The sequence below is a fragment of the Pogonomyrmex barbatus genome, unplaced genomic scaffold (genome assembly GCF_055798465.1).
Source record: "Pogonomyrmex barbatus isolate J1 unplaced genomic scaffold, ASM5579846v1 scaffold25, whole genome shotgun sequence".
Classification (NCBI taxonomy): domain Eukaryota; kingdom Metazoa; phylum Arthropoda; class Insecta; order Hymenoptera; family Formicidae; genus Pogonomyrmex; species Pogonomyrmex barbatus.
Window position 1 is genome coordinate 46291 of NW_028297122.1, and position 26012 is coordinate 72302.

The 26012-nt window shown below is 37.0% G+C and overlaps 2 protein-coding genes and 1 pseudogene across 10 annotated transcripts in view; 1 reads left to right on the forward strand and 2 right to left on the reverse strand.

Moving 5' to 3' along the window:
- The window catches only part of PIG-S (phosphatidylinositol glycan anchor biosynthesis class S), a 227528-nt gene that overhangs the window by 33142 nt on the left and 168374 nt on the right, over positions 1-26012 (forward strand). The window lies entirely within an intron of this gene.
- The window catches only part of LOC105428578 (protein I'm not dead yet-like), a 68743-nt gene that overhangs the window by 11404 nt on the left and 31327 nt on the right, over positions 1-26012 (reverse strand). For both annotated transcript variants that reach the window (XM_089078609.1, XM_089078608.1), the window contains 3 exons: positions 25689-25814; positions 17391-17720; positions 9086-9464 (listed from right to left, as the gene is read on the reverse strand). In XM_089078609.1, the coding sequence (XP_088934735.1) occupies positions 9086-9464; positions 17391-17720; positions 25689-25814 (835 nt within the window). The remainder of the gene's footprint in view (positions 1-9085; positions 9465-17390; positions 17721-25688; positions 25815-26012) is intronic.
- On the reverse strand, positions 5608-6596 carry LOC148936260 (uncharacterized; annotated as a pseudogene).

Consider the following 26012-nt stretch of genomic DNA (forward strand, 5'->3'; position numbering starts at 1 on the left):
GTTCATTTTATTTGTATCAATTGCTATTGGAATTCTATAAAAACGTTAAAAACCATGTTATTGATTTTTTTGATGAATATGAAAAAATTTCGTAAATTGTTTGATATTGATATCTCATCAAAGATACATATAAAAAATTTATTAATAACAAATTTATATATTATATTGATCTACTAAAATTGTGAAACTTTTGTTTAAATTGTTTTCTAAATTGCATCGCAATTAATTGCATCGAAAATATTTGAGATATATAAAAATCATATTATAATCAAACAGACAATAGATGACTCATATTATAATATTAATAATTTATTATAATATTAAATTCTTTTATGATAATTTTAAACTTTATTAAAACTTTAATATTAAAGTGAATTTTATTAATTATTGTCTATTATTAATTTCTCTTATCAAATCAATATTTCATATCAATGATTTTGCACCTTAACTAAACTAGCAGGACCAAATCGACAGAATCAAACCGGACTTCCTCAATTAATTTGTATCCATTTTATATTATTTTGTACCAGCAACAAAAATCTTGTACCCCGTGCCGTTTTGAAAACAAATGTGGCGCTGCTAACTTAAAATTAAGGTAGGACCACATTAAAGAAATAAAAACAAACATAAAAATGCAAACAACTCAATTTGTACTAATTTGTATCATTAAAAAATATTAATATATTATCCCACTTTTCTTGAAGCAATCTCGATTATTACCATTATTATGGAGTATTTATTTATTATGTGGAAGGTGTTGTTGGCTGTTGATGTGTAGTTGGACGTTGCGCTTGGTGGCGTGGATGATGATTGCGTGGTGTACGCTGCGTCTCGAGCGTCTCGAGCGAGTGTGTGGCCTGCTGCACTGCGTCGCAATCGGCTGATGAAAGCTGATTCTCAGAGAGGAGTGTCTGTTCTCGATCAGCTGTGTGGCAGACCAACGGTGCGAGTGTCGGCACCAAGCAAAGCGGAAAATTTAGCAGCCAAGTCGCTATGCGTTTGGTAATAGAAGCGCAAGCTGAAGGATATGTGAAGGTTGCATGCACGCTGACAATCAAGGAACGAGTTAATACAAAGCCATTATATTCTCGCAAACAAAAGATAACTGTTACAAAAGCTATCGGGACTGAGTTTGGGTCCCGCGAGAATAACGCGTGGGCGAGTCGGTCGCGTCGGTCTCGGCGCGTGCGCGCGCAAGCTCTTGTAGCCGCTCCCTGCGCCTCTCACGAGCCCCGGCTCCTCCTCGGCGTGGCCGGGGGGTGAGTGTTCGTGGCTCGATCTGGGCCGGTAGCAGTCCCGCGGTTTGCGTGGCGGCTTCGATGTAGAAGCGGCGAATGTCACAGCGTGGCGGCCGATGCTGCACTTGGCCGAGCTCGATGGCGCAGAGTTGCCACGGCCTGTCCTGTTTCGTGCCGTGTTCCAAAGAGCGGCCAGGAGTCGGTGGTCGCTCGGGTGCCGTTGAGCTCGAGGAGATCGAGTGCCTCGATGCATCCTCTGCGGGCGGAGTCGATGGCCGGGGCAGGCTATCCTCTGAGGAGGAAGCTGACCCGAACAGGTCCAGGAGCCGTTGCTTGGAGCGGTTGGGCGCCTGACTCGTCATCCGGAACCTCGTCCCTCCTTGTCGATGCACGGCAAGGGAAGTGTGCGCCCAAGCAGCGGTGTAAATGGCCGCGAAGTCGGCGGCGGCGAGCGTTGTGGTGCCGGATGGTGGGCGGCGTTGATTGTCCCGGAAATGACGAGTCGTGGACGGCCCCTAGAGAGGAGGCACGCCGGCAGAGGTCCTCCTGTTGCATCGCGGCTCCCCGAGTCGATGGAGATCGACATGCTGAGATTGTGGCCTGGAGCAGGTCGCCCGGACACGGACGGATTGGGCGGCGTCGCTGGCCGCGAGTCCTTTTTGGACGTGGTGTGGCTGCGGCGTTCACGGCCGACAGAAACACGTTCGTAGGAGAGAGGCGAGATGGATACGGCGGCGTTCACGGCCGTCAGAGGCAAGGTCGGAAGTATATGGCGGCGTTCACGGCCGTCAAAGGTAAGGCCGCTATGGCAGCGTTCACGGCCGTCAGACGTAGGCCGGAAGGATATGGCGGCGTTCACGGCCGTCAGAGATAAGGCCGATTTGGTGGCGTTCACCGCCGTCAGACGTAAAGCCGGAAGGGTATCCGTGGCGTTAACTGCCGCGGGGAGTACGACCGAAGGCTGGTCGGTGATTTCCAGCAAGAAAAACTGCCGTGTACTGAGCAATGAGGCCAGGGCTGGCCTCTAGAGCTCGAAGGGCATCGCAGTGCAGCTCGTACCAGTAAACTGGTTTGAGGCGACTGAGGCGAAGAGCGATGCCAAGTGCCGCTCGTATATAGCTCCGCTGCGGCGTTTCAGACACGAGAAAGTGGTTTGTCAATTTGCCATCTAGTGGCGTGCGCGTGAACCACCATGCTACGCGGGACTGCTCTTGTGTCGATGGTGCGGTCGCGAGGCAGTGACTGCCACAGGACCCCCCTGTGAATGACGGAATCCATCTAGTTGGTGTACCTTTTCGGGAATCGTACTCGTCTTCCTGTGCGGGTAGTTTTTTCGTTGCTTGATTCGTCTGCTGTGGTTGTGATGGTGACCCTTGGACGGTTGTATGCTCTGATTGGATGTCTTCTTGCCCAAGGATGTATGCTGGTTTAAGATGGTCGATTGAGGTTGTTATTTTTTGGTCTCGGATTTGGAGTGTGTAAGTCTTATCTGTTCGTCTGAGCACTTTGTATGGACCTTCATAAGGCGGTTGTAGAATGCCTTTAGGCCCGTCGTGCCGTAAGAAGACGTGTTCGCACGTTCGTAAATCTAAGTGTACGAACGGCTTTTGCGTGGTGTGCCTAGTTGCATCTTGTGGACGCAGTGCGTTCATTAATTGATGCAGCGTATTGAGCCAGTTTCCTGATTTCGTCCTCTCTTTGTGGGATGTTTGACTCGGTGAGGAGTTGTCCCGGTAGGCGAATGGACTCTCCATACACCATCTCCGCGATGGTGGTGTGGAGATCTTTCTTTAGTGCTGCTCTTATGCCGAGTAATATGGTTGGTAATTCTTCTGTCCATTTCGGGTTTGATCGGCAGCGGATGGCGGCTTTCAATTGGCGATGAAAGCGTTTCACCATCCCATTGGCTTGCGGATGCGTGGTTTTGTAATGTGATGCCCGCGAATTCCATTAGCTGCTTAAAGAGCTGCGATTCAAATTGTTTCCCTTGGTCTATCGTAATTCTCAAGGGAGTACCGAATCGGCAGATCCATCCATTGTAAAACGTGCGAGCTACTGTCTCTGCCTTCTGATTGGCCATGGGGAAGGCCTCCGGCCATTTTGTGAATCGGTCGACGCACGTTAGGCAATATCTTTGGCCTTGTGATACTGGGAGTATGATGATGTCAAGATGGATGTGTTCGAAGCGCTTGCTGGGAGGCTTAAAGATTCCCCATGGCCCTATTAGAGTGTCGAGTGTCGAGTTTTTGTCTTTTGACATTCGAGACATGTCTGCTCACTCTCGTACGTCCTTGTTCATGCTGGGCCAAACAAAGCGTTGTGCGACCATTTTGGTTGTCGCCCTGATTCCTGAATGGGCCAATTGGTGTATGGTGAGGAATGCTGCCGTCTGAACTCTCTTGTGACAAATGGACGTGGTATGTCTCCCTGCGTGTCGCACCATAATTGTAGCGCGCTTCTTGGGATTTTCACTTGTTCAAGCTTAAGCCCGTGTTTGCCGGTCCTGAACTTATCGAGTTCGGGATCTTTCTGCTGTGCGTTTGCTAATGCTGCGAGGTCCATTGTTGATTGAATGACCTCGATTCTCGACATTGTGTCCGCAGCAATATTTTTGCTGCCAGACACATGTTGAATTTTTGTTGAGAACTGGCTTATGTAGCTAAGATGGCGGAACTGTCTTGGCGTGCATTTGTCAGGCTTTTGCTGAAAAGCGAACGTGAGTGGCTTGTGATCCGTGAATATGACAAAGTCTTTGGCTTCGATCATATGTCGGAAGTGTTTGATTGCCAGGTAAATTGCCAGCAACTCCCTGTCGAAAGCGCTATAACGAGCTTCGGTAGGAATCAATTTCTTGGAGAAGAATGCTAGTGGCTACCAGTCTTCTCCAATCTTTTGTTGCAGAGCTGCTCCGACAGGATTCCGATGCGTCGGCGAAAATTGCCAGTTCCGCTTGGTTGATTGGATGAGCCAGTAATGTTGCTTGCGTGAGGTCTTTCTTTGATTGGTCGAACGCTTGTTGCGCTTGCTGTGACTATTCGATTGGTGACCATTCGATTGGATTGTTTGCCTTTTTTATTGGCGAGCAGATCGTTAAGCGGGGCTTGTGCGGATGCCGCCCTTGTATGAATCTCCGGTAGAAATTCATCATACCAAGGTAGCGTCTGAGCTCTTTTGCCGTCTTCAGAGGCTGGATCTTTTGGATAGCCTCGTGTGAGAGAGGAGTGGTTGAGTGTCCTCTTTCGAGATGAGGTATCCAAGGAATTCGATCTGTTGCTTGCCGAATTGGCATTTTGCCAGATTTATGACGATGCCGTATGAACTTAGCCTTTGGAAGAGGGTCTGCAGATGTTGTGAATGCTCTTCTGATCGTGAAGCGATGAGAATGTCATCGATGTAGGTAAAGCAGAATTCTAAGCCCCTTAATGCTTCGTCCATAAAGCGTTGAAACGTTTGGGCTGCGTTGCGTAGCCCAAACGTCATGTATGGGAATTCATACAATCCGAAGGGAGTTGTGATGGCTGTCTTCGGTATGTCTGTCTCGGCGACAGGGATCTGGTGGTAGGCCCTTACCAGATCGATTTTGGAATACACCTTGGTGCCTTCCAAGGCGTGCGCGAAATCGTGAATGTGGCGGATTGGATATGCGTGGGATGGTTCTGACATTAAGTGCCCGATAATCCTCGCATGGACGCCACTCCTCGTTTCTTTTGGGCATCAAGTGTAGAACTGATGCCCAAGGGCTGTTTGATGGGCGAGCTATGCCCAGTTCAAGCATCTTTGCAAATTCTCTTTTTGCAATGGCGAGGCGATCTGGAGCTAATCTGCGTGGCCTGCACGTCACTGGTGGTCCCGGTGTGGTTGCGATACGGTTGAAATGCCGTGTTTGATGTTTTACCTTGATTGGTCGACCTTCGAGACGTGTGATTGATTTGAATTGCGCTAGGAGCTTGTAGTACGGTGTTGACTCCTGTACTGTTTTGATTTGAACAGTCATGTCGTTACTTGGTTTGCCTTTGGTTGCTAGCCTGATTGTTTGATCAATAAGGCGCTGATTGATGAGGTCGATCATTAGGTTGAAATAGGCTAAGAAATCTGCTCCGATTATTGGTTTTTCCAAATCGGTTACGACGAATCTCCATGTGAAAGGTCGTCTCAATCCCAGATTTAGCGTTATTGTTTCCATGCCGTAAGTGTTAATTGTCATGTTGTTGGCGGCGGTGAGGATATATGAGGACTTAGTACGGTCCACGGAAGAGTTTGCGTGGGAATACGCATAAGTCCGCTCCTGTATCCACTAGATAGTCAATTTTGGTGTTAACGTCGGTGACGTGTAGGCGGTGTGTTTTTTGGCTCGTGCCAAGTACCGCCTTTATTGGCGAGCCATGGCGTTTCCCTGCGTTGCTATAGAGCAAGGGGTTTCGCACTTTCGGGCTGCTGTGCCGAACCTTCGATGATACCAACACTTTCCCGTGTCATTTCCTCTGTCGAATGATCTCGATCGAGATCTGTTTCTCGAGGAAACTTCTTTGTCGTGAACGCCCCATTTGTTCGTTCATTCGTTCAATAGTACGTGTGAGTGCTGTGACCTGCTGTCGCAGCTCGTTCTGCTGAATGCGCATTTGTGCGAATTGTTCTGCTGAATGCGCATTTGTGCGAATTGTATGTGCATATTGAATTCGGCTGCTGGAGCGTCTAATGTTTTCCGAGATGTTTCGGCGATTTGTAATGCTGGATCTCTCGTTGCATCCAAGATGGCGTCCGCCATTTCGGCAAGGTGATCCAACGAGTCCTGTGTTTTGCTGACGAGGTGCGGTTTAAGGAATGTCGGGAGGTGACTCAGCCATATTGTTTTTACGACTTGCTCGTCGATAGCTTTGCCGGCGAAATTGCGTAGGTGTCGCAGGAACTGCGATGGTTTGCGATCACCTATTTCCTCGTGTTCTAACAATTGTCTAGTTTTGTGCTCTTGGATTGCACTTAGACGTTTAATGAGTTCTGTGCGTAATGTTTCGTATTGCCTCTCCTCTGGAGGGTTCATGACGATATCTCGCACCTCTAAAGTATACTGCGGGCCTAGTGCTGTGAATGCCCGAATTTGGTTTCTTCCACTGTAATTCCTGCCGCGTGGAAATTGCGGTCCAGGATGCTGAACCATAATTCTGGGTCTGTTGGAGTAAATTCCGGGATTCTCAAAGCCACTCTATTGACTTCCTGACCATAGGCCGAATAGGGTGGTTTTCCTGTGTGACTTCCGGAATATCGCTGATTGATGCTTGTGGCATTGTTTGCCGTGGCATGACTGGCATTGTGATTAACTCTTTCCGATTGCGTGTAGGAGTGATTGTTGGAAAATCGGGGTCACTAATTTGTGGAAAGTGTTGTTGGCTGTTGATGTGTAGTTGGACGTTGTGCTTGGTGGCGTGGATGATGATTGCATAGTGTATGCTGCGTCTCGAGCGTCTCGAGCGTCTCGAGCGAGTGTGTGGCCTGCTGCACTGCGTCGCAATCGGCTGGTGAAAGCTGGTTCTCAGATCGAGAGGAGTGTCTGTTCTCGATCAGCTGTGTGGCAAACCAACGGTGCGAGTGTCGGCACCAAGCAAAGCGGAAAGTTTAGCAGCCAAGTCGCTATGCATTTGGTAATAGGAGCGCAAGCTGAAGGATATGTGAAGATTGCATGCACGCTAACAATCAAGGAACGCCGAGTTAATACAAAACCATTATATTCCCGCAAACAAAAAATAATGTTACAAAAGCTATTAGGACTGAGTTTGGGTCCCGCGAGAATAACGCGTGGGCGCGTCGGTCGCGTCGGTCTCGGCGCGTGCGCGTGCAAGCTCTTGTAGCCGCTCCCTGCGCCTCTCACGAGCCTCGGCTCCTCGGCGTGGCCGGGGGGTGAATGTTCGTGGCTCGACCTAGGCCGGTGGCAGTCCCGCGGTTTGCGTGGCGGCTTCGATGTAGAAGCGGCGAGTGTCACGGCGCGGCGGCTGCACTTGGCTGAGCTCGATGGCGCAGAGTTGCTACGGTCTGTCCTGCTGCGTGTCGTGTTCCAAAGAGCGGCCAAGAATCGGTGGTCGCTCGGGTGCCGTTGAGCTCGAGGAGGTCGAGTGCCTCGATGCATCCTCTGCGGGCGGAGTCGACGGCCGGGGCAGGCTATCCTCTCAGGAGGAAGCTGACTCGAACAGATCCAGGAGCCGTTGCTTGGAGCGGTTGGGCGCCTGGCTCGTCGTCCGGAACCTCGTCCCTCCTTGTCGGTGCACGGCGAGGGAGATGTGCGTCCAGGCAGCGGTGTAGATGGCCGCGAAGTCGGCGGCGGCGAGCGTTGTGGTGCCGATGACTGCCGGATGGTGGGCGGCGTTGTTCGTCCCGGAGATGACGAGTCGTGGGCGGCCCCTAGAGAGGAGGCACGCCGGCGGAGGTCTTCCTGTTGCACCGCGGCTCCCCGAGTCGTTGGAGATCGGCGTGCTGAGACTGCGGCCTGGAGCAGGTCGCCCGGACATGGGCGGATTGGGCGGCGTCGCTGGCCGCGAGAGTCCTTCCTGGACGTGGTGTGGCTGCGGCGTTCACGGCCGACAGGAACACGTTCGTAGGAGAGAGGCGAGATGGATACGGCGGCGTTCACGGCCGTCAGAGGCAAGGCCGGAAGGATGGCGGCGTTCACGGCCGTCAGACGTAAGGCCGGAAGGTATCCGCGGCGTTAACTGCCGCAGGGAGTACGACCGAAGGCTAGTCCGTGATTTCCAGCAGGAAAATGTGTACTGAGCAATGAGGCCAGGGCTGGCCTCCAGAGCTCGGAGGGCGTCGCAGTGCAGCTCGTACCAGTAAACTGGTTTGAGGCGATTGAGGCGAAGAGCAATGCCAAGTGCCGCTCTTATATAGCTCCGCTGCGGCGTTTCAGAGAAAGTGGTTTGTCGATTCGCCATCTAGTAGCGGGCGCGCAAACCACCATGCTACGCGGGACTGCGCGCGACGGTGTGTCAATGGTGCGGTTGCGAGGCAGTGACCGCCACAATTGTAAATAATAAAATGCTCATATTTGTGAACAGAACTTAAAATCTTGTTTCTTATAAAATATATAACGTGTAATATTCTATGTGTGTGCGCGTGCTCATGCGCATATAATGTTATGGAACAAAAAATATAATAATATTAATAATAACAAACATTAAATAACAATTTATAATAACAGCAATTATAATAATCAGCATAATGATAAAGATAGTTATTTTTCTTTAATGTAAATTAACAATGCTGGTGTTATCAACGCTATCATTGCGTTTTCTTTGATACGTCTTTACAAATTACGCAGCTTCGAGTTTAGGAATAACGAGTGATTCTACTCATGGCAGAGAATATCTTACTCTTGAGCTTGATACGATTGAATTCAGACGAAAGTTGCTTCAAGAGAAGTGGGACAATATATTAATATTTTTTAGTGATACAAATTAGTACAAATTGAGTCGTTTGCATTTTTTATCTCTGTTTTCATTTCTTTAATATAGTCCTGCTAACTTAATTTTAAACTAGCTGCGCCATGTTTGTTTTCAAAACGGCACGAGGTACAAGATTTTTATTGCTGGTACAAATTAGTATGAATTCAGATCTTTACATTTCCTCTTTTGTTTTCTTTTTTTCTTTTTTTATGTGGTCCTGTTAGCTTAATATTAGCTTAATATTAAGCTAGCAGCGCCACGTTTTTTTTTTTTTTTCAAAACGGCACGGGTACAAAATTTTTATTGTTGGTACAAAATGGGTACAAATTAATTGAGTAGAATTAATTGAGATCCAGTTTGACTCTGTCGATTTGGTCCTGCTAGCTTAGTACAGCTAGTTGATTTTGCAGTACTCACCATTTCTGCTAATACTGGTAGTATAATATTTGCGACGGCTACATTAGCTGTCAGTTCTGTCACATTCTCGGCAAAGAAGCAGACAATTAATAATATTGCTAATACATTAATCTTCTGCAAACCTATCAAGTATTGACCAAGCATTTCTGATAGACCCGATGAAGTGCTACCTTCTGATATGGCGAATCCACCGCCTAACACAAATATTAGACTCCAATGCATTTTCTCGTTTATTATCTTCCATGTTATCAAACCAAGAGATGGTTTCATAGGTCGCTTATGCTGATCTTTACTGAACGCGTACAAAAAGTCTAATTTTGATGGAATAACAAAAAATAGTATCGTTACACATGCGGCTGCCGTCGAGTCTTTAATGGACCTATAAATTTAAAAATTTCTATTTTATATTTTTTATTTATTATTTCTTATTATTTTAATTGTATCTTTTTGAATTATGTTTATATATAGATGATTAGATAGGTGATAGAAATTATGGTACAAACAAGAATGAGGTAATTTCTCATGTAAAAGTCTCACGTCAGTCAAAAATATGAAATAAAATTTTTCGTATAGAGTTTTGTCTTCGAGAAAATCATATTTGAACATTTCTTAAGCATGTGTACAATCGACTAGCCACAATCTGCTTACAAGGGAAGTATCGGAAGTGTTTTCCCCTTCCGATTTTAATGACTTCGAGTATGTTAAAATATGGACAAAAATAAGAGACATATTTTTTTTATCTGCGTTCTCGACCGTTAAAGAGGTGAAACCACCACTTGAAAAAAATCAATTTTTTTTTCCTGAGTAAATATCATCCAAATTGTTAAAGTATAAAAAAAAATTGTTAAAGTATAAAAAAAATTTTAAACAAAAGTTTTATGGCTGCCATTGTACTTTACAACGACGTATTCGAATGTTTCAAAAATGTTATATTTTTGAGCCTCCCCCATTTCCTCTCCTTAATTTTCAAAAGTTTTTAAATTTTTATGAGGACATGAATTCAAGAGCATTTTACGCTGAATATAACGGTATATAATAAAGTCATTTTCCGAAATCGCATTTTTGGGAAATAAGCGAGAAGTATCAGGAGACACGGTAGTATCTCGGGTGTCAAGTCAACCGAGAACATTAAGTCTACTATGTGATTTTACGCGAGTCGGCGAGATGCAACCATCCGAAATTATCGAATTTTAATAATGGCTAAATCGATCAAGTTTTAAGTAGGCTTAATCGATAGCTTGAGTTCGATTTGCATAATAAAAGTATTTTTATTTTCCTGTTACGTGCCCTGCGAGGAGATTTTTATTATTGCTACGCAAAGTCCGACTTGGAAATTTTTACTTTAAGAAACGTTATCGTAATTATTATTATTGTCGTCGCCTTTGTACGGCTGCAACGTCTGTCACGAGATGTCATTATTAATCGACCCAGCGGAAATCAATGTTCATAATGACCCTGACTTATCGGCCTGATTTATCCGCAGGGTCGATATATAATTTTAGTCATTTCGCAGTCTCTCTGCATATTTTCTCTTTTCTCGAAATCTCTTCGGATATCTCTGCAACTATTCCGCAACTTTCCTATAATTTCTGTATATTTCTGCAACCATTCCGCAACTCTTCCGCAATCTTTTCGCATATCTTTGCAGCTATTCCGCAACCATTCCGCAACTCTTTTGCAACATTTCCGCAACTATTTCACAACTATTTCGCAACTCTTCTACAATCTTTTCGCATATCTTTGCCTCTTTTCCGCAACTCTTTCGCAATCTTTCCACAACCATTCCGTAACTATTCCGCAATCATTCTGCAACTTTTTTACAATTTTTCCATATATTTTTGCACCTCTTGTGCATCTTTTCCGCACCACTTCCGCAACTATTCTGCAACTCTTCCACAATCTTTCTGCATATCTTTATATCTCTCCTGCAACACTTCCGCAACTTTTCCACAACCATTGTGCAATCATTCCGCAATTATTCCGCAATCATTCTGCAACTTTTCCACAATCTTTCCGCATATCCTGGCATCTCTTCCGCAACTCTTCCTTTAAAATTATTTGCTGCCTTCTTTAAAATTATCTGCCGCCATTTTCAAAATTTTTATTTTTAATCGTACGGATTTCAAATTCAGGATTTATATATATTCATTTAAAACTAACATTTTGGCATAGGTGTGACTTTGAAATTTCAAAAATATTTCCAAAGTCATTTTTCATTTTTTTTATTTTCATGTTCTATAGACCTAGAGGATTGTAATGTCATTTTATACTTTAATTTTAAAATTTTTCTGCTGCCATTTTGAAAATTGTTGTTTTTAATCGTACGGATTTTAAATTCAGCATTTATATATGTTTATTTAAAATTAAGATTTTAACATAAATGTGATTTTGAAATTCCAAAAATATTTTCAAGGTCAATTTACATTTTCTTATTTTCATGTTCTATAGACTTAGAAGATCGTAACGCAATTTTATACTTTAATTTTAAAATTTTTCTGCTGCCATTTTGAAAATTTTTATTTTTAATCATATGAACGTCAGTATTTATATTTATAACGCATAAACATCACTTACACTCCGAAACGAACCATGATCAATTATCAAACTCATCGCGAAACGACATCGATCGCCAATCGGATACGTGGAAAAAGAGCAAATGTGCTATCTTGCTCATTCTTTCATAAATTTGTAGTATACAAATAAAGCCTCTATTTGTAGTGTACAAATAAATTCTCTATTCTATTTGCACTCTGTGCGTATTGTAGAAAAAAAACGTCAAGTATAAAAATGTCGAAACGCGCTTTTCGAATATAGAAAGATAGTTAATATTACAAAATGTTTGATATCACTATAAAATTACCTTTTTAAAAAAAGTAAAAAAAGGGTCAAGTATAATGGACGCTTAAAAAAAAAGAACTATTGTTAACCAAGTTAAAAAATAGAATCTAATTGATAATATCTTTTATTTTAAAGAAATAGAACTTAAGTGGTACGTATCTCTGTATCTTCATTGAAGATTCTTTTTATTCCAACCCATGTGGTAGTAGTTTTAATTCTTTAAAATTGTGTTACGAAATTGCTATATCTAACTCAATTCTAGTTGAACTAATTCTAGTCAAACTAAAAAATAAAATCTAAGAGCTAGTATCTTTGTGATCTTTTTGAAGAGTCTTCCTATTCTAATACTCAAATGGTACTAGCTTTAATTAAAAAACAAAAAAATTTGTTTCCACATTGCCAACTCGACACAAATATCATGTGTATAAAATATTTGATATCAATAACTGGCGCCAGTTATAATCCTACTATAAAAATTGCATTATTCTACTAAACTCAAGCGTTATGTATTCTTATTCTGACCCAAATGATACTAGCCTTAATTCTTTAAAAAAAAATTTTGTTTCCACATTGCCAATTCAAATGATTGTAATAATATATAAAATTTGTATAAAAGATTTGATATCAATAATTAGCGCCAAGTTATGGTCCTATAAACATTGAGCTACAAGTCTACCTTAGTCAAATTACGTATTTCAATTGTATAAAAGATTTGATATACCACTATTTAAAAAAAAATAAAACCCAAGTAGTAGTATCTTTAATTTAAAAATCAAATCATATATCTTTCTATCTATTTAAGACTTCTTTTTCTAATCCAAGTGATAGTAATTATTTAGCTTCAAAATATTATTATATCACAAAATTGTTTTACTCAACCTACGTTTTTATCACAAAGGATTAAAAAGTAACAAAGTAGTACAAAATAAATGATAAAATTTTATTTAAATAAAAAAAATTTTTATGTAAAAACATTTGGCTCTGCTCAGACCAAATGAAAATGTAAAACTAATGATGAAATTATTTGAATGTTATAAATAAAGGCAAGATTTATTGTTTAATATGATATAAACACTTGGATTACGGTTGAATATTGTTTGAATAAGATTGTGATATAACACTTAAGTTTAAATAGGATCTTATTATAATATATTTGACACCCTTTTTTTATCTTTTTGTAAAAAGATAATTTTATAGTGATATTAGACATTTTGTAGTATTAACCATCTTTCTATATTCAAAAATCTTGACACTTTTATACTTGACATTTTTTTTCTATAATAAGCACAACGAGAGGATAGAGAATGAAGGAACGAGATAGCATATTTTCTCTTTTACCAGGTGTATGCATAAGTTTTTTCCGGTTTAACTAAGAGATGTCGCCAGCGAAAAGTACGCAGTGTATTAATTTGACACATACATCATTTTGTTCGTCTGACATTTAAAACTACAAACACACACAAGTTGAGTCCGTCAAAAACTCGCGTCTTTGTTTTATCGTTCAGTGATCATGTCGAGTTTTGTGCCTGAAAAAGAACATTTGCGGCACGCATTGCTTTTTTTATTTAATCAAAAGAAAAAGACTGTTGAAAGTCATCGTTTGCTGGTAGAAACATATGGTGAACACGCTCCATCGATTAGACATGTAAGACATGGTTTCGACAATTTAAAAGTGGTGATTTCAATGTGAAAGACAGTGAGCGCTCTGGTAGACAACAAAAATGCGAAGACGAGCAATTGCAGGAGTTATTGGATGATGACCCAACTCAAACTCAACGGCAATTAGCAGAAGCATTACATGTATCACAAGAAACAATCAGCAGACATTTACGAGCAATGGGAAAGATCAATAAACTCGGTAAATGGGTCCCACACGATTTGAATGAACGTCAAATGGAAAATCGCAAAGTCACTTGTGAAATGCTCCTTCAACGCCACGAAAGGAAATCATTTTTGTATCGAATTGTGACGGGTGACGAAAAATGGATTTATTTTGAAAACCCGAAGCGGAAAAAATCGACTTTCACCTGGCGAAGCCGGTTCATCAACACCAAGGCCAAATCGCTTCGACAAGAAGACCATGCTCTGTGTCTGGTGGGACCAGAGCGGTATTGTGTATTATGAACTCTTGAAGCCCGGCGAAACCGTTAATACACAACGCTATCGCCAACAAACGATTAATTTAAACCACGTATTAATCGAAAGACGATCGGAATGGGCCAGAAGATATGGCAAAGTGATTTTGTTACACGACAATGCGCCGTCTCACAGCAAAACCAGTGAAAGACACCTTGAAATCACTTGGATGGGACATCCTTCCGCACCCGCCGTACTCCCCAGACCTGGCGCCATCTGACTATCACTTTTTCGCATCAATGGGGCACGCGCTCGCAGAGCAGCATTTCAGCAATTTCGAGGAAGTTGGAAAATGGCTCGACGAATGGTTTGCCGCAAAAGACAAGCAGTTTTTCTGGCATGGTATTCATAAATTACCTGAAAGATGGGCGAAATGTGTAGAAGCCGATGGCCAATATTTTGAATAAAAAAAAAATTAATTTCCCTTGAAAATTACGTGTCTTTTTTTACTAAAAAACCGGAAAAAACTTATGCATACACCTGGTACTTCTATACATTATTTTACGTTCAATTATATCATTTTTATACACATATACCTTTTACGCATACACCTTATTTGTAAATTTAATTTTACCTTACTTACGATACAAGAAGTTAATTTTATTTGTACACTACAAATTTATAAATGTGCGGAAAATTATTACAATGAATCTTCAAACCCACAATGATAGTTGTAATTTTATAAATAATTTTAAAATATATAATAGGAGAATTATTACGCGGTCATAATTAAATAATCAATTAAATCATATCACATCAATAATTAGATAATCATTAAATAATCAATAATTAATCATTCAATGATTATTTAATTATTGATTTAATTGATTATTTAATTATAATTGCGTAGTAATTCTTCTATTATACTTCTATTATTCTATTTTAAAAAGAAGTTATATGTAAAATTACAACCATCATTGCAGATCATTTGGAGATACCCATGTAACAGTTTTACGCGCATGTTTAAATTTATAATATGCGAATAAACTTCTTGTGCTATAAGATTACATTTACAATTAGGATTACATTTACAATTAAATGTAAATGTATAGAAATGATATGATATAATATAACATGAAATAACTTTTATGTATAGAAATAATACTTTTTATAATTACATTATTGCAAATTCAAATTTTAAATTTAACATAGTAATCATTTCGAAAATACTTATTTTGATTTTCACATTTTTATTTACTAATATTTATTTTTTATTATTATTGAATATAATCTTGTTTATTTTTGACAGAGTTGTACAGTTTTCGCGAATTCATTATTTTTTTAAATAATTTTTAATATCAATTGCTTGAGATAGCTGGAAGACATTTAATGTTTAAACCCGTTGTAATGTTATACGTAACTTTTTTAAAAATATATATAAAATATAATAAAAATATATATAAAATAAATATAATAAAAAATATATATAAAATAAAATTATGCGATAATTAAATAATTAATAATCATATTTAAATAATCAAATAAATAAATAATTAATAATCAATGATTAATCAGAACGAAAGAAAGAAAGAAAGAAAGGAAAGAAAGAAAAGCGCGACGTATAGAGACATCGCGGTCTCTCACTCGCACTAGCCTTGAATGTGAGACAGCAAAGAGACACCGAAATCGATATCACGTCCGATTATGCTTTCTCTCTCGATCGTGCGTCTCGCGTTAAGGATGTAACATCGAATTGCCCCTATTATTTTTCCCCTCCGCTCCGCAATCTCCTTCGCGTTCCGCGGAGACACGGACGTACGCGCTTCGTGTGTAGCGGCCGCGCACCGAGCGCACAGACACCATTTCCGCCAGTACGTGTACATTGGACAGTGGCGCCTCCGTGACAGAAATTGCAACCGTAGAGAACCGGGCGACGACGATAATGATGACGTTTCTTAAAATAAAAATTTCCAAATCGAACTTTACGTAACAATATCTCCGCTCGTAGGGCACGTAGCAGAAAAATAAAAATACTTTTATTATGCAAGTCGAACACAAGCTATCGATCAAGCCTACTTAGAACTTGATCGGTTTAGTCGTTATTGAGATCCGATAATTTCAGATAAAATCACACGGCAGTGTTCTTAATTGACTTGACATCCAAGACACTACCGTATCTCCTGATTATATCACTGTATCGCATTTCGAAATATCGTTTGTGCACGGCAAGGTCGTGCGTTCATGCTTGTGTACATTGTATTTGAAAAAGTGTGCTCAAGTTAACGCGCTTCAGCTAAATCGCCGAAATGATCAAAGGGGCGAGACTTCAAAGAAAAACAAGCGTCAGGTATTTCTGACAGAGAATGAGAATACTCGATTTCGGAAGAGAAAACCGAATATTTGGCAGAGATTGAAAGTGCTCGGTCTCACTTTCTCTAGACGGGACGAAAATGGATTAGTACTTGGATAATAGGAAAAACAAGCGTCGAGAATGTTCGGCGGAGATTGAGAATAGTCGGTCTCGGTTTCTTGCTCGGTCGGAGTATTGGATCTGGACAGGTCGGATGCTAGGACGGATGTTGACTGTATGAAAAATCGACTAACTTTTGTACCGAAGAAGACGCTATCCTTTTCTCACTTTGTTTTCTCCCATTTTTCTAATACAATTATTATTTGTTAAAAATTGGAATTTGTTTGCGACGATTGTTTTTACGCATGTTCGGCGGTAATACGGTGGATGCAGTGTTCGACTCTGTTTGGGTGCGTTCGCGATGAACCGAACGGTACTTTAGCCGCACGGAGCGGCTAGTAACGATATGTCGTCGATACGTATCGTTACATATTTATTTTATTAATGAAAAGATTGTTGAAAATGCCCTTCATCTCACAGACATTAAATTTTTGTCTGAGCGGATTAAAAACATGAACCGATAGTATTTATGTTTTATATTTATTAGTGTTTATGAAAATAAATAGATAGCTAAATTGGGTGAACTAAGCAAATTGTAATTAGCTAAGTGCACGCGTATTTAACGAATATTTAAACTAGTTTTCCTCGAAAACAAAGATTTATACGAAAAAATATTATTCTATAAATATTTTTAACTTAAGTATTTTTATATGAGAAATCATTTCCTTCTCGATTGTACCATGATTTCCAAAATGTTCTGTATACAATCATATAGATCTTATCAAATTTAAAAAATTATGAAACTACGAAAATTATCATAATTTTATCAAAATTATAAATTATAATTTGAAATTATAATGTAATTTAGAATTAATATTCATTATTCTTTTTTATCTTTTAATTATGTTTATGAAATAATACATAATAAAATTTTTGAATTAACGAATGCTAATATTTGATGTCACTGATTCTTATACTCACATATTTGTAATATAAGCAGCCCAGCCTGGCATAAAACCAGGATTTCTAAAAAACCATAAGAGTACTACAAAAATAAATAGTATCCCCACAGATAATTCGTGCCACGAAATCGGTCCAAGTTCCTTGTATCTCTTTTCGATGACTGCCGCTGCGACACGTTCACCTTGTTGCCCAATATCTATGGCGCGAGCATCTTTGCTTTCTGATCTGAAGAGACCCATATACATCATCTGCAGCCATAACCATGTAAGAAAACCCATCAATAGCATGGGTGGCACCGAATACAACATCCATGAAGCGAAATTTATGCCAGGGCTATTGGGGAAACGTCTGGAAATATATATAAATTTTATAATCATTGGACTTATAAGAGGAGGACGCGGACTTTCGAAACACTGATTTTGAAAGAACTTTATATGATATTGAACTTTATATGATATATGATATTATATGTTAAAGTACTCTACTAGAAGAGTACTTGAGTAAAAGGATAGGATGCAATATTTAGTTGTTTTCGAGAAAAATCAGTTTAAAGTTTATAGCGTTCCTTATATACCGGCCGTGTTAAGCTTATTGTCGCCGAGATCGGGTAGCTGGGGCGCTCAGCCCTATCAATCTGTTGACTCGGATTCGATTCCTGTCTTATACTTTTTTTTTTCTAGAAAATATTTACCTTTAGACTCAACTTATTCTCGCCAAACAACAATGAATAATTCAGTAATCAAGAAATTTATTATGTTGACGACGAACTTTATTATATCAACTATGCATCTGGTGCGAATGTGTTTTCGATCTCGGTGAGATACCCGTTACGGATCTAAATATCCGCGCATAGATACCTCTATATTTTTATAATCTCATCTTTATAATCTCATATCTTGCAATCTTTATTTATTTACTACTTGGTTTTAAATTAAGTACTGAGAAAGCCTTAGTGTAGCCCAAAACGTATACATATATTATTATTTTATTTTATCAACTACAAGTTATTTAATATATTAATTACTCACACTATCTGAAATTTCTATATTCTTTATTGCTCATTATTTGGCCTTATCTCTACTCAATGTTTTTTTAATTTATTTTTTTTTAAGCTAAAATATTAATTGTTGCACAATTTTCGTTATGAATAATATTAAATAACAAGAATTTAAAACATTTTAATTATTTATTATAAAATTTTGTGTATGTGTGACATTGCCGTACAATTATTTTTTGTAAAAAGTTGACATTGCCGTACGATTTTGTGGATGAAAGTCAATATAGAAACATTTAAAACACAAGTAGAACGTATATCATGAACATTTTATAAATGAATTATTATTTTTACAAATACATTTCATGCTGTAATTATCTGAAGGAAAACATAACATTTACATTATAAAAAATTTCGTTTGGATGCCAGCTTTGACGCGTACTAAGCAAAAAATTAAAATTTAAAAATTAAAAATTAAAAATTAAAGTTTTAAACTCTTGTTATTTATTATTATTTATAATGAAAATTGTGCAATGATTAATATTTTAGCTTAAAAAAAATAAATTAAAAAAAAATTAATTCTATTAAAAAATAACGTTTACTTAAAAAAAAAATTAATATTGCAGGGATTTAAACTCGCGTCGGACGGAAAAAAGTATCGCCCACTTCAGATTGCTCAATTACGTCACTTTTCTGCACGGTTCCAGTACTTGTAATTTTCTTAGAAACCAATTGCACAGCTGATCGGGCACCCAACTTTACTTGCAATTTTCTTAGAAACCAAAGCCCATTCATTTAAACCACATTTTATCGTGTTACTACACCCAACTCCCTTCTTCGAATAGGTTATGGCTCACCCCATTTGGAATTTTACAATCATCTCTTTGTTAGTTATGATTTGTTATTATTTTTCATTATACAAATACAGTTTTTTTTAAATAATAATATTGTAATAATATTATTATAAAAATAATAATATTAAAATACCAATATTTAACAAAACGATCATCTGAAAATAAGTTACAGCCATCTAAAATATAGGTTAGGATCTTTCGGTAAAAATTTCATTTTTTTTTTATCGTAAAATCAGGCGACTATCAAAACTCAGGTGACTGTGAGAAATCTTGTTTGATGTGGAACAAACAGAATGTCAGATCCGAGATTTTGATAGAATGTTTAAGATATATCTTCTCAATCGAGAAGAATAGAAGAGACACAAGAGATTTATAAGACAAGGGATGTTTGGTACATACATGGCGCCGAAACTAGCGAGGACATCAGTGCCAATGTAAGCGTGTCGGCAAACGAGTAAGTGTCGGTCCACAATAAGTGATTTAAGCTTTAAAAGTAAGAAAGTAAAAGTAAGAAATTGACCAATTATAATCGAAGATGAAAAGAATACTCGACTATGATTAGTCAATTTCTTACGGCTTAAAGATTAAATACTTATTGTGGACCGACACTAAGGGAAATCTTTTTACTCGGCACTGAAAAAGTTACAATTACTGTGTTTAAATGTTGATTGCATCAGTGGAAATGGACAGACACATCAGAATATGCTCCGAGCCGGACAGCTTTGGGAGCACTCATTTTCAAATTGCGGTTAGTCTGAGAATGTGAGTACACTTTAAATCATTTGGCAGCTAATAATAATATTGTTCTTAATAATATGAAATACTTAGGACTTAATGGTAATAATCGCTGATCAACTGGCAGGGATGAAGGGGTCAGAGCACTTGTCTCTTGTTTGTAAGGTTAAAAAATCAGAGATTTGTTGCAAGAACAGCAACTTTTAAAATGAAAAAACAAAGATCAAGACAAGCTAGGACTATGTTGGGAGAATCACTCAGTGAGGATCTACTCAAAAATATAAGGTCGTTAGAAAGAGAGGGAAGCAGGGAGGGAAGAAGAATTAGATTAGAAATGCAAATATATACCACCAACTACTATAAATTCAAAATGGAATTGTGCAGCCTATTCAATAGCGTGATAATGATGAGGGAATTACGAAGAGTCTTTACTTAGCCTGAGTCCAAGTCCATAGTCCAACATATGTTTAAGATTAAGATGACAATTATTAGGTTCGAATCCGAGCAATGAGATAATTACAAATTAGAGAATCCCTTCTCTTTTAAAAAAAGAGAGTCAAAAAAAGTAGTTTAAAAGAATGTTTAAAGTTTTAAGTTTGAATACCTTTTTAACAAAAAATAATTTTGTTGTGTACCTTAGTTTATTATTTTAAAAATATATAATATGTTTTGCAGACAAACAGCTTCCTGGATTAATGTATTGGTTTCAACAAATGATGTGCGTCTTCTTTCATGTCTGATATTGAGACTTTTGTGAACTTGGCATCTAACTTTTTAAATTAACTTTTTATATGAAACTAATTAGTATTTTGTTTGTAGTTGTTTGTAGTAACAATAATTTTATAATTACACCACATAATTTGTAATTACAACGTGACTTGGTTTGACAATTTTAATTGTAATTCCCATGATATACGGGTGAGCCATCTTTCTGTTGTTGGTTTTTTTTTATAAATTTAATACAGTTAATATTAATTAATATAAAGCCTTATTTAGGAGACACATGACTGATTTTTTTGCCATTGCTTATGTTATTGCCACTTTTTCCAAGTATTAACGATTTGCGATGACGATTTGGATGTTCCACTGCACTTTCGGGGAACTCTGTGAGAATAATTAGCTCTTCACGTGAAGATGGCCCGAATTGAAATCGAAACATTCAAGTTATGGAATAAACTTAGTAAATATTCATAAGAATTCATTGCGTTAAGTGTATCACACTTCAACTCTTATTAGCCCCTTATTTCTCTGTTTTAATTTTTAACAATAATTTCGTTTGTAGTTCTATTCATATAAAAAATATCAAAATAAAGAAAAAATGACTTGTATCCGATACTAAGGTATTTTAAATCCGCTTGCGCAGTTTTTTTTAGAATTGTTTGTAGTTTATAATACTTTTCGTTTCGTTTGTAATTGAACCGTTCAGAAGTTACAATAATTTAAATAAATGTCCAAGAACGAACTTTGACATTTTGTTAAGACAGCGCAAATCCATGCATTATTATTAATTAATAATTATTTCAATCAAGGTCTAGCAGCGCCAAGTTTTTTTACATTTACATTTTTTTAAATTACAAAAATTATTTTATTTAAATTAAATTTTTTTCATTTTGTACTATTACTTCTTTAATTCTTTGTAATTTTCCATTCGGTTTAAATATGTATTTAAACATGTATTTAAATATGTATTTAAACATGTATTTAAACATATATTTAAAAATTCTTACAGAAGGATATGCTAGAATATTATGTATACATATATTGAGATAGAATGAAAGCTACTATCACTTGGGTTTTAGAATAAGAAGATTTCAATGAGAATACGAATTGATTGATTTACATTTTTTAAAAGCAATTGTATATTTAACTTTCGAGATAATGGGATTATAACTTGGCTTTTTTGATATCAAATCTTTTATATAAATGATATACATATTAAGGTTGAGTATTAGATACTATTTGAATTTAACAAAATTGTGATATAACACTTTAAATAGGAAAATTCTTAAGTGTTAAGATATGTACTTAGATTTTATTTCTATTTTTTAATGATCTTGAATACTTAAATAAATGCAATTTAGATAAATCTTACTATACTTGACATCCTTTTTTTATTTTATGGGAAAAAGATAATTTTAAGTAATATCAGATATTTTGAGGTATTAACTATCTTTCTATGTTCGAAAAGCGCGTCTTGACACTTTTATACTTGACATTTTTTTTCTATAATACGCACAACAAAAGTAAATAGGATATAGAACGAAAGGACGAGCGAGATAGCATATTTCCTCTTTTTCCACGCGTCCGATTGGCGGTCGACGATGTCATTGAGTTTCGCGGCGAGTTTGACAATTACTGATAGCTTGTTTTGGAGTAAGTGATGTTTTGTAAGTGATGTTTATGCGACATAATCTATTATCTTGTAGGTAAGTTCTAAGAAGCAATATGAGTATTGTCATTTTGAATGCATATATTTTTCGTATTGTACTTTTACATATGTATATGTTTGTGCTTTTTAATATTTAATATTTTTTTTTAATTTACTTAAGATTTGTTGAAGTATTTCAGTTGCTTTACAATTTTTTTCTGACTACCCTGAAAATATATGATACATGTTATTTTAGTACAAATGCAATATGTTTTTTTATACTTTTATTAATACAATTTCGTTTAAAAGATAATTCAGTTTTATTAATAGTTTTTAAATTTATCTTTTTGATATATTGTTTAAACATATATATTATAATATGGTCAAGAGTTGCACAACGATCTGTACAGACCAGTATTTGAACACTTTTAGCTTTGATTTCTGAAAAAAAGCATAAACACGTACGTAAGAGAACAATATCAAAATGACAGTATTTATATTGCATTATATTTATATTGAACCTACCTGCAAAATAACAGATTATGACACACAAATATCAGTCACTTACATTCCAAAACAAATTATCACTAACTGTCAAACTCGCCGCGAAATTCAACGACAACGTTGTTCGCTAATCGGACGCGCGGAAAAAGAGTAAGCATGCTATCTCGTTCACTCTTTCATTTTCTACTTTGTTACTCTCGTTATGCGTACACATCACTGAGGAGACTGAAGAATCTTAAACTCGATAGAAATCTTTTGTTAATCAATTAATCTGAATCGTAATGTAAGGAGCAGAGACTATAATCATAGTTATAGAGATACATTTTCCAATTTTTCATGAGATATATTGTACTCTGCCCGCCAATAATTCGCTGGCTCCTACAGTGATTCTGACTTATCGGTCTAATAATCCATTGGGTTGATAAGATTAATAATGGTAAATATCACTTATCAAAAGGAATATATTAGTAGGCTAGAAACTAGTACTCGTATAAGTGCATGAATTATGATTGCAAGTAATTGTACGAGAAGAATACTCGATCAACTTAGCATAATTTATAATTCGAAGCACAACATGTTACGAAATATATATTTATATAGATATAAAAATCGGTACGAACGAACAATATGAAATAATTTATGATGAAATAATTTATGTATTTTTTTCTAAATTAGAGAAAGAGAGAAGAAAGATAGAACAAATAAAAAGAAGTGTGTTTGTTATTTTTTTTATTATTCTAGATTATTGCTAATGTGTTCGTTTCGATGCGCATTTTTTGTATTTATCATTAAATCTTATCGACCCTGTGGATAAATCAAGCCGATAAATCGGGGTCATTGTAGGATCGAGCGAATCATTGACAGGCAGTATACATTTGATCTACTTGGGTTCACTAGCGCCTTTCGTGATAGAAATTGCAATCGTACATGGACGACGACGATACTAATAATGACGTTTCTTAAAGTAAAAATTTCCAAATCGAATTTTACGTAGCAATATCTCCGCTTGTAAGACACGTAACAGAAAAATAAAAATACTTTTATGCAAGTTGAACAAGCTACCGATCAAGCCTACTTAGAACTTGATCGATTTAGCCATTATTGAGATCCAATAATTTCGGATGCTCGCATCTCGCTGACTCGCATATAGTCACACGGTAGTGTTCTCGATTGATTTGACATTCGAGATATTATCGTGTTTCCTGATATGTACTTATTTTTCTGCTCAGTTTAAGGCGCCTGAGTACTCAGCAAAGAACTCCGCGTTGACGATAGCGACGTACCGTCGGTGAAAAATAGAAGCTCATTCATCCTTGTTCATCTTATCCTTATCTTTGTTCATTTTTATGTAGTGACCTATGAAATTTTTTATTCCGGCTATTTTCGTTATTATGTGCTTAATCGTGCAGATATGACTTGTTTCATACTTATCAGATTCGTAAAAATGGGCGGCAACTAAAATTATCTGCGGACATTACATGTGAAAGCATTTTTTTTAATTTCTTTCAATAGCTATCAAACCGTGTGTTTTCTGCTTTTTAGGCTTCATTTCACGTGCTTTTTTTTACAATTATTTATTGATTATCTGGAAGGAAAAGGAGTAGCTGCCCATTTTTACAAGTGTATCTTAAAGTTATATCAGGTGTCAAATATCTTTTTATTTGCAAAATTAGCGCAATAAACTTTACTGTGTCATTTCTCGCCTATCACGATTCCAATATGGCCGCGATGACTATTCAGGAGCCTTAACATGTTTTATAAAAGGTGATATGGTTATTATCGAACATCTTATATAGGTACATATAAACATTTGATACTTCATTACTTTTCTCATATTATAAAAGAATTCTAGAAATATATATTTTTTTAATAGTCAACTTTTCAAGATGAGATTTCAAGATGAGATTTAAAAAAAATCGGTTTAAAAGAAAGTTTTTTTTATCTATTATTATTATAGTATGCTTCCGTAAAGTTAGATCATTTGAAGTCATTTTTTGTACGACATAAACTTTAGAATATAGATAGCTGCTTCCATTAAAATGAATACCTTATAAATAATAAAAAATGGATTCCTCATATATAATAAAAATATCATTATATATCTTGTATATGATATACACATGTTTTATAAACAATGATACATAGCTTGTATGCAGATCGGGACAAATTGATAAAGAAAACATCATAAGTGGTCCTTCGAATTTAAAATATATTGTAGTACTATACTTTCATTATATATGATAAAGCCATTTAATATAACTCTCAAGCATTTGCGAGAAAATCCAGTTTGAAGTTTCTATTGTAATCGATATATTGCGATTTTTTTAACATCTTTCGAGCTTAGCGGCACGGTTAAAGGCGTAAGGCGCTTGCTCATATAACATATTATAAATAAATAAATAAGCATTTATATTTGTATTTTATTTCGGATCCGCAAGGGCAATCGTATTAGCCAAGCGCTTTACACTGTTGAGCTTGAAAGATGTCAAAAAATTACAGTATATAAGTTACAATATATGTTACACGGAAAACTTTAAACTCTTGATTTTCTCGCGAATGCTGGAGAATTGTATCGAATTATATTGAATGGCTTTACTATATATTAATGGGGACATGCTGCAACGTATTTTAAACTCAACAAAATTTGAAAGAATCATCTATAATGTTTTCGTTATAAGCAAATAATTCTTTATCATTTTCTCACTTTTGCAATTAATAATGAGTTATTAATACAAATCGTTAAATAAGCGCATATTTGTCCAGCCTATATTAATAGCATTTTCTTATACATTATAAAAGTTTTGAAATATTTTAATAAAATGATATTATCGTGCTTAACAAAATTTATTATGTGTATATACTTCTCCAAAAATCCTTTTAATGTTAAATTGGTACCGCTTCCAACAATAGTGCCAATACCGCCAAGACTAGAGGCATAAGCTGAGACAAGATAATATACCATAGTACTATGCGTTGGCGTCTTATTCCTAAAAAAGGAAAAAGAATTTGTATGCAAACACAAAATAGAAATGATATATAAATAGATTTATTTGTATACACAATTTGTATATATATATATATATATATATATATGTGTACAAATTTTTTGTATAATTGTATGCGATTATTTATATATATTATTTATATATATATATATATATATATATTATACACACACATACACA